Here is a 10,158-nt window from a genome sequence, read left to right on the forward strand (position 1 = left end):
TAAAGATTGCACCATGGCTAACCCTGTAAAACAACAAATTTCAATGCACCTATACGTTATTTTAAAACACTCTATGATTTAAGAATGTGATTTTTAGCTGGCTCCTATTATAAGACTTTGGATGGAAGATGCTGTTAAATGTAGTTTTGAAGTTGTTGTGATGAGAAATGCAAACCCTTATCACCCCGATTGCAACGTCTACTCCTGTGCACATACTCCTCTGTGCACATGCGTCACACTCTGTTGCTATGTTTTTCATGGGCTTGCTGTGTCACCACTGCCACCTAATGTGCAGTGCCTAAAACTGCATACACTCTATTCAGAAGGTCACATACAGCTCCCAAACAAAATCACAAGCTGTATTTTGGGGGATCGAATGTCTAAACTATATGGTATATATTGTTATTACTGACATTGATTTTATGTGACAGTCAGTATTTTGTCTGATTTGTTATTGTGTTTGTACCCCAGGTAAAAGAAGCCATGCAGAGGATCCACGACAGAGGCAACATAGGAAAGCTAATCCTGGATGTGGAGAAGTCTCCCACTCCTTTGGTAAGTACACAACCCTGACCTTTTTTTTCTACAAAAACAAGTTATTAATAAGTGGTCTAAAATTGCACATGCATTTAACCAGTTTGAAAATCCTTGAGGAAAAAGGAAATTATTAAATAGCATCATGACTCACCACAGTGAGAAATTTATCCCTGGAAAACTCTTGGCCAAATCAACACATGGTTAGGTTTGAGGTTCCTAGATAAAACTGAGTCTGATAACAATGAATATGATATCTTCCAATGGCACTGGTTTCTATAGTGACCTGTGAATGTCAGCGTCCCCATTTCGAGCAGCAAACATAAGAAACAAAAGCCTGAGCAGCGTTGACAAAATGTAGATTCAATGTTGATACTTTTAAAATAACTGTCCAGTAAAACCCCATCTCAAACTCTTTTAATTGTATTTAAAAAAAATCAAATGTAATGCTTGAAATTTGCTTGGGCCATATGTGATTGGTCCAGCAGCTTTTGCCTTTTTGTTCTTATTCTCCAGTGGGGTGAAGGATCATTCTTGAGATAATGGGAGGCACGTGCTCAGTAATGCACACTCACTGCACACAAGCAAGATAGCTAGCACGCCGAGCAATCCACAGCTGGTGTTAGCAAAAAGGACAACGCCTATGCAACAACTATCTCACCTGTCACTTCTATTTCAAATTATGTGGTTTGTATAGGTAGACCACAATTAAAATACCCAAATGTTGGACAATAGGATGATTTGCGGGACCTTCGCGAGACAGTTGCCTTCATGAATAAAAACATTTAGCAGCACGTCCCCATCCCACCCAGATATAGCCTATTGAATATCATTATAGAATATGCATAAAATGCATCCTCCAATTGCAACATCTACCTATGGCCATACATATTGTTTCAAGAAACATTTATATTTTTAATACCCTCAAACACCAAGTTAGGCATCCCTCATTTCAAAATAGGCCATAGCATCATCACTGTCATAAATGAATGATAATTCTTCACATTTTACCAGTGAAATGTCCAAACTGCGTCTGCATGCCGATCATTTGATCTCAAATAGTTTCATGGTAATATGTATTTAGATCTTCGTGAATTCCTATTTCGTGGGCAAATTAGAGCAGATGGTGTTAAACTTCATAGCATTTCTGTACTTTAATTTTTTTAATCATAGCACATTCTGGCGCTGTTGAGTTTTGGCCGTCTGATCATTTTGGGGGAATATTCAGTTTACCATCCTAAAATCTCATAAGAAATTAAGTGGTATTTTTGGTGTAACAGTAATGTTATACTATGCTATTATATTTGGTTTTGTTATGTAGAATACTAATCCACTGGCACACACTGATTGAATGAACGTTGTTTCCACGTCATTTCAATTAAATGAATTGACGTCTGTGCACAGTGAGAATGAATCATTATGTGATCTTCTAAGACATTGATTCAGCTTTGATCTAACATTACTAAATGAGCACCATTGTGAGAAGTAGCAGAGTAATGGCAGCACTTACACCCCTGCAGTCCGTTGACCAAATAAATAATTGAAGCGCACCTAGGCTACGCCTTTCGAAAGATTTGGTGATGCAGAAATGAGAGACTACATGTGTGGCTATTTTATGAAAATATGGGAATATTTGGCCAAGGAAATATTTTTGGTGGTCTCATGGAAGGTCAAATAGCTAGGAAGGGAGACGTTAAAATCAGATTTAGTGAAGTAGCAGCAAATATGTTTATTGTGCAACTAATGAGCATGGAGAGCCTCACAAGTTTGACGAAATGACGTCTTTCAGTCTAATACGGTTATTTACTTACTTTTGTAGTTCTTTATCTGGAGCATGCTTTTTGAAAATAGTTAGGCCTAACTGTCCTCTCCAAGTTTAGCTAGAATTTAGCCCGAACGGATTTGAGAAATATGATTGGTTGACAATAAGCATATGACATTAGTCTACATCTCGTCTTGCTGTGCAGAATATCAGATCTCAGCAATGATTGGAGAAGTGTTTAACATCACCAGTAGGCTACCACATTCTTATGATATTCATTTTTTTTCCATAAGCGAAAAGAGACAGGTTGGAATGGCTGACTGAAATACGGGACAAAAAATAAAAAATCTAAATGAGTGGTTTTTGAATTTGTTAATCAAATGCAGAACATAATTGTATGGTTGTGGGATATGGGGAAAAGGGCCAAACTGCTGGACTGTCCCGCACAATCCGGGACTTGTAGTCACCCTAGGTTAGTAAGAGTTGGCCTGCTGACTGTTTAGAAGCAGTTAGCTAATGTTAGCATGCTAACGTTAGCTAGCATGCTAAGGTTCGCTATCAATGCTAAATAAGCCAGCTGGCTAACCAACAAGAAAGCAAGTCAAGGCAGATCCTCCACACAACCATCTCACTGCCTCCTTCAATTTTAAATCCTGTGGTTTGCAGCTTAAAGTTTTAGGTCAAGGGGAAACCTAGTTAGCTGCTGTTGTCTAACAAAGGTAGCAGCAGCCAGTAGCTAGTTAGCTAACGTTATTTAGGTTGAAAACAACATAAATATTAGGAATATAATGACAAAGCAAAGAACAGAAACGACTCATAATTGTGCAATAATCAGTGTGCATTTATTAATTTATTGCTGTTATAGTAAAGTGCCTTAGTAGTTTTATTGTGTATTTTCAAATCCTGAATCCATCCATTCTATTTGACTAGTGCAGCCAGGCTCAGGAAGTCTGCCCCAGTGCCTCCACATGGGAACTAATTTGAATATCCAAGTATATGCCAGTGTTGTTTCTGAAACGCCAAGCAGGGACACAGAGAAAATCTGCTTTTTAACATCCTTAATTATATATATTTTGTATTAGTAATCTATTTAATTCATATTGTGATTAATTGTAGGTAATATTTCACAACAAATCTGGAACACTGGACAGATACTTTAATATCTGTATCCTTTGTTCCTTGTCTTTGGATGTTTTCTTATAGATACAGTTTATACCCTACATGTTGTGTATTGGTACTCTATTCTGTATTTGGATAAATTACAGTGTGTTCTGTATTCTGTGTAGATGGCCAGTGACAGCACAGAGACCAGTGAGGCTGGTGAGGAGGAGGAGGAACATGAAGGGGACAGTGACAACAAGGAGCGCATGCCTTTCATCCAGTAGGCCCAGGTACGCTACCACAACTGGCCTGGACACCTCAAAGGAAGGAGGTGGAGCGGGGGATTAGTTCCATAACAGATGACTCCACAACCCGAACTACGCACCGTGAACTCAAACCTTTGTACAGTATGTGAGTGTATGTTTGTGTGCTTGTGTGTGGGTCTGTTGTCTTTTGTTATGTAAGATGTTTGAAAGACATATGGAAACTCATACGACACTGGTTGTCAAAGTTGCCCATCAGCTAAAGTGCCATTCACTATCCAGTATTATGATGAGCATTGTGTTGCTGAACAAATTATGTTAAGAGATGCTTAGACTTATCTGCAGCCTCGTCATTGTTCATTGTGTTCTATGGCAACCTTAACAAGGGAGCAAAGTAGGAACGCAGTGAATAAGGGGTTGATTATGTTGCTTTTAGGGAAAATACGAGAGTGAGTGATTGAGTGTTAAAGAGAACAGTAAGTAAGTGAGTGAGAGTGAACCAGGAACATAAGTGATATTGACCGTGCTTGTACTCCTGTCTTGATGGTTGAAACAAGAGGGAAACTAGGAGGGTGGGTGTTAGAGTTAACATCTCCTCTAAGCTATATTCCCCTTTCTCTTTTGCTACTATTATGATGACTCAGAAGTGAGATTCATTTTGGCTGCTTCATGAACACTAGTCACTCTGATCACCCCATTACCACTAAATACACAGCAAACCCAGAGCAGATTGGCCCTGGGCTATTTACCTCCACCTGCTGCAGTGAGTTTATCAAAATCACTCTCTGAGATCGTTTCTCACCCTCCTCTCTCAGGTTATCTTCAGCAGTGTGTGAGCTAGGAGAGAGTATTAGGAAATGCCACTGTAAATGCCTGCTACCATGTTTACCGACACATTAGAGATCCGACCTTCTGCGATGTTGTTATGGAATCACCAGTGCCTTTGAGCTAGAAGTCTGCAGCAGTCTTGTAGAAGATTTCAGTATTTGAATTGTACCCATTCCACAAACACTAAATTTCATGGTGGTTCTGCCAAATGCCAGGTAACATTCTGAGTGTGTTTCCTACATTTCTGCAACTAATAAAAATAAGAACGATAATGTCAGCTTTTGGCCTCATCCATAGTCCACATTTCAGACAAACAATGCAGAGAGAAATGGCATGGTGGCCAGGTAATGATGATGATTAACCACACCCGTTTCTGTTTAGTCTGTGTTCTTTATGTGTGTGTGTGTAAGAAGTTGTGTTACATTTACTGGCTGGTGCCTGTGTATAGTGTACTATGCCTCCCAAACAGAGTGCCAATGAGAGGGAGGACTAAAGACACATTCACGTACAGATGAGCTGATGGGCCATCAAGAATGGAAGTACTATTGCTGTGGATACCACAGGACAGGAGTTATTCGTATCAGATGTTACCATCTCATTTGAGATGGAGTATGACAACTGTATTGTGCTATCAGTCTTATCCATATGGAAAGTGTGAAATCAATCATCCAACGTACCAAGCTATTTATTCATTAAAATATGAAACTACCATTGATGGTACGGAGATGAAAGCTATTCAATCGCCTTGTTATAAACAGTAAATCTAGCTAAGGCAGCTATGTTTCATATAACTGCAAGCTTACATATTACCTTCAGGAGTATTCCCAAACCAAAAATACATGTAAATGTACAGACACATAAATAAATGTACAGACACAGTATAAAACAGCATACAATTCTTGTAACTTTGCAAGTGAATAGAAAAGATGATACATGTTTGTATGTACCCTACTGTCTGTATGAGAAGAAAGGGCCGATTTATTACATGGCTGTAGAAGTGATTGGAAAGTAGCTGTGCTTCTCCAAACGAACCACCCACTGGTGAAGAAATACAGTTCCACACATTTCATTGATCTTTCATTTGCCACTTACAACATTCATATGATCTTTTAATTAGCTAAGTCACATTAAATGTCACAACATTTTATTCAACATTTTATTAGCTACATCACAACATTGCACCTATTTCCTTTCATGATAGACTTGGCAATGGTGCTGGAAATCAAGTATATTAATGAAGGAGAACAGTACATCTAAATGTGAATGTCTCTTTGGGTTTTCCTGTTAGTCTAGGTCTAGAGTGTAGAGTAACTTGCAGTGTGTATGTTTGTGTTTCCATGGGAGGTCATTATGATGGATAGTCATCTTGCCTTAAAAGTAAAAAAAGATAAACAAACTATGTAGGTGTGTTTAGTACTGTAGCTGGAGCCTGATTACAGACTTATATGAAGCTATTGTTTAACTGTATTTGTTGGTATTAGTGTTTTTGTTATGTTATACTGTACGTAGTCCAGTACTGTTTACATGAATAAATGTTTCTGCAGAGCATTCTGGGAAAGCTGTGTGTTTTTCTTGGCCTGTGTCATCTGCAGGTTTTCTCCACAAGCCACCCTGTGAAAGACTCCCTATAATATCACACTCTCATAGGCTGGGGTATTTCTCCAAGAATGTACAGTATGAAAAATGATTTAAGCTTTAAATCCATGGTAACTTTCTCACTGTAAATACCTGCCTGTTAACAACAGTAAATAGACTTTGACCATGGTTACTTTAAGTAGCTCTGCCGATTTCTTAGATTCTTATCTGTTTAAGTCATAAGGATTCAACATGAATGACTGATTTTCATCTCTCCCAATCACTTTGAGTCTTGATATTCTCTTATCATCCCATTTCCACTTATAGCAGTGGGGTATGTACACCTTTATTATGCAATATAAATGAGGTTGGTCCTTTGCTATTTACTGGCAGGCCGAAGATCTTTTACTGTTTTATGCTCCAATGCTGTAATCTATTTGAAATATGGATTGCATCCTTTTATCATTGTGTAGCTAAACCACTTTAACTATGTGGTCATATTGCAACTCTCAACAGCCCTAGACTATTATCTGGATGAGACCAGGGTTACAGAGTGTTGTTATGACATTGTGATTACTTTTCAATGTTGCTCTTCAGGTTTTGGGAATTAATTCATGCAAATGGTTTCACACAGACATCATTATTTACTGTATCATTACACCTAATCAAATTTGAACGGTATCTCCATTAATGTTTAAGTGCTTGGGCATCCCGGCTCTCTCAATCAGACAGCAGAGTTTTTCTTAATACTGCACCACTCTTCCATCTGATCTGTCTACTCGACAACATCACAGACTAAAAAGAACCTCTGCTGCACCAGAGCTGTGAGCTGAACTTCCTCAGCTCTATTAAGCTCCCTGTTTTCCATGGTTACACAACTGAATCTGTATTTTCAGCACATTTGAATGAGATATAATTAGAGTTGACAAGCAAAATGTCATCATCCTCATAATGTTTTGATACATTGGGAGACCTATCTATGCATTTGGTCATACAAATAATGTTGGTGACATGGCGTATAAAATAACAAATCTCTTAGCCATCTAGGGAGTAACAACATTTTTTTTCAGGGTTAATTTCACTGTGCGTCAAATGTATCCATGCACAGGGGAATGGTGGGAGGTCAGATACAGAAGCTATCAGATATTCTCATGCAGAACAATCTGTGCAGTGTTGCAGTCCATGAATTTACGGCTTGTTTGTGAAATGGATGGGGAAAAGGGTAAATGAATTGCACCTTGTCCCAAGTAAATATTTATGAATGGGCAGAAACAGGGGCATCATTGTTGTCACCCCACCCATGGTATTTGAGATCCCCCTGACGTTTGAAAAAACCCAAAGTTACATAGTGTCAGCCAATGAGAGGTGAATCACTGCAGGAGCAAACAGTGAGCAAACAGTGAGCCTGTATATAGTGAACTGCCCACGGTGCATTGGGCTCCTGTGTCAATGTTAAAAGGTGTGCCCTTTTTCTTTTGTTGGAATTTAGTGCAGACATGGCGCGTTTGGTTCTCCCCATCTTTTTGGTTATCTCTCTTACCTTGCTCCACCAGGGATATAGCCATCCATCTCGTACCAGGAAAGCAGTGCCAGCACCACAGAGAGGTAACACTCACCACACACACTACACTAAACTTCAGTGGCTCTACTATGTTTTTCTGTACATTTTCTCTCTGACATGCCTGCCTGCTTGTCTGTGTTTCTATGGAGATGCAGCGGCAGATGAGGATGATGTAAAGTTGCAGCTGGAGAAGCTGTGGCAGGAGGTGAACTCCCTGAAGGAGATCTCGGCTCTGCAGACAGGTATGCTGAGCTGGCTGCTCTGTGCGCTCAAACTGAGTGCTGCTTTATGGCCAGGAGGGTTTCAAAGAGGGAATGCTTCTCATGAGGAAATGTAGCTGTTACTCATGCAGATTTAGCAGTTACTGTATGTTTCTTATGGGTTAGGCAGGTGTATACTGTATGTACCTTTGGTACATGCACTCTTGGAGAAAATAAATTGTGCTGTCTGGAACATAAAAGGGTTATTCGGCTGTCCCCACAGGAAAACCCTTAAGAAAATGCTTTTTGGTTCCAGGTGTAGAACCTTTTTGATTTCCATGTAGAACCCAAAAAGGTTTTACCTGGAATCAAAAAGTGTTCTCCTATGGATACAGTCGAAGAACCCTTTTGGAACTTTTTTTTTTTAATAGTGTGGGATTAATGCAGAGAAATTATGATTTTGTATTTATTATGGTAATTCACGCTAACCCCAGACATTTACTAATGTGCTCAGTCACCAGTAGAGGGCAGGAGTACTCTTACCTTCAACCTCATGCCTCGCAGTAGCAATAATGATGTTGACAGAGCACTGAGTCATGTGCTGTGGAAGATAATGCAGTTGAATTTCTGGAGCACATTGTGAAATGTATGATGATGGATATAAAAGTATTATGATGAGACAGGTTCTTTATACAGGGAGGGTGGAAGAACAGTGTTACAGTCTCATATAGTATGCCTCTGTCTGTTCCTCCCACTGAAAGGGCTTATGTCTTATTTTGGGAACTTGGTTTAGGAAACATGGATACAGATGAAAACCTTTGCTTGGTCCTACTAGTCTTCATTATGTCTGATTGATAGATTATAGATTAGAAAATGTCAGTGAGACATTATACACCAATATATCATGTAAATATATATTTCGTTTGTTTCAAATTCTTCAGTAATATTTGAGCAAGGTAGGTAGGGTTATTGCCTGAGGAAGTTTTAAGGAGATAAATGTACTAAACTGCTTCCCTCTGCTTCCAGTTTGTCTTCGTGGCATCAAAGCTCACAGGAAGTGTTACCTGACCATCGAGGAACCCAAGCACTACCATGAGGCCAATGAACACTGCATCGCATGGGGTGGAACACTTGCCACTCCACGTGACCTCAATGAAAACAATGACCTGAGGGACTATGCCAAGAGGAGTGCGCCAGGTACCAAGGAGTTCTGGATCGGTGTGACAGACATTGTGAAGGAGGGCCAGTATGTAGACGTCAACAGCATGCCCATCAGCTACTTCAACTGGGACAAGACCAAGAAGCAGCCCACAGGGACAAAGAGGGAGAGCTGTGTCGTGCTCTCACTGGCTGCACAGGGAAAGTGGCATGATGAGGTCTGCCTTGGCAAGAAAAAGTACATTTGTGAATACCCCATTCCCTAACTTGTGTACCACCATGGAGACCAGATGGTTGTTGACAACCTGATGATCATTTATGCTCGTCATTAAAAAATACATAGGAAATGGTTCCAGTGTGAGTCTCTCTGATATTGGCCATAACAGACAGACAGCCAGACATAAATTACACCCATACATACATCCATACATAGGCCTACATTCATACAGGTAACTGCCAAAATAAAGGAAACACCTAACATAAAGTGTCTTAATAGGGTGTTAGGCAACCACGAGCCAGGACAGCTTCAATGCATCTTGGAATAGATTCCACAAGTATCTGGAAGTCTATTGAAGGGAAGCAACACCACTCTTCCACAGGAAATTCCATCATTTGGTGTTTTGTTGATGGTGGTGGAAAATGCTGTCTCAGGCGCTGCTCCAGAATCTCCCATAACTGTTCAATTGGGTTGAGATCTGGTGATTGAGACGACCCTGGAATATGGTTTCCATCGTTTTCATGCTCATCAAACCACCATCAAACCATTCAGTGATCACTTTTGCCCGGTGGATGGGGCATTGTCATCCTATGTGGCAGTCAAAATAATGGCCTGCCCAGCATTTTTATACATTACCCTAAGTATGATGGGGTGTTAATTGCTTAATTAACTCAGGAACCACATCAGTGTGGAAGCACCTGCTTTCAATATACTTTGTATCCCTCATTTACTCAAGTGTTTCCTTTATTTTTGGCAGTTACCTGTACATACATGCAGTGGTGGATTTAGGTACTGTATAGGCGGCACCGGGCACCCACACAAAAAAATATTGGAATGGTGATATTTGCGTGATCAGTTTTCTCATTTGCACGTCACGTCATTGATACATGTCACCGTGTGGGACTGTGGGTCAATTAACCTTGTCGGAGTGGGCTCCCTGATTCTAGTTTGTGAGCTAG

General features: G+C 39.9%; 2 protein-coding genes across 3 annotated transcripts in view; both read left to right on the plus strand.

Moving 5' to 3' along the window:
• Positions 1-6,036, plus strand: part of LOC124035754 (synaptic vesicle membrane protein VAT-1 homolog-like) — a 38,168-nt gene extending 32,132 nt beyond the window's left edge. The window contains exons 8-9 of the mRNA XM_046349397.1: positions 472-555; positions 3,583-6,036. Of these exons, the coding sequence (XP_046205353.1) occupies positions 472-555; positions 3,583-3,681 (183 nt within the window). The 3' untranslated portion in view covers positions 3,682-6,036. The remainder of the gene's footprint in view (positions 1-471; positions 556-3,582) is intronic.
• A 1,424-nt stretch (positions 6,037-7,460) lies between these two features.
• On the plus strand, positions 7,461-9,315 carry LOC124035057 (tetranectin-like protein). 2 transcript variants are annotated; one of them, XM_046348473.1, is made up of 3 exons: positions 7,461-7,668; positions 7,774-7,866; positions 8,851-9,315. In XM_046348473.1, exons 1-3 carry the CDS (start codon positions 7,560-7,562, stop codon positions 9,246-9,248), a joined length of 600 nt encoding a protein of 199 aa, XP_046204429.1. In that variant the 5' UTR covers positions 7,461-7,559; the 3' UTR covers positions 9,249-9,315. The 2 variants fall into 2 exon arrangements, with proteins under 2 accessions (XP_046204429.1, XP_046204430.1); XM_046348474.1 differs by having other exon boundaries at positions 7,780-7,866.
• The last annotated feature ends 843 nt before the right edge of the window (positions 9,316-10,158 follow it).

The sequence above is a fragment of the Oncorhynchus gorbuscha genome, linkage group LG05 (genome assembly GCF_021184085.1).
Source record: "Oncorhynchus gorbuscha isolate QuinsamMale2020 ecotype Even-year linkage group LG05, OgorEven_v1.0, whole genome shotgun sequence".
NCBI lineage: Eukaryota > Metazoa > Chordata > Actinopteri > Salmoniformes > Salmonidae > Oncorhynchus > Oncorhynchus gorbuscha.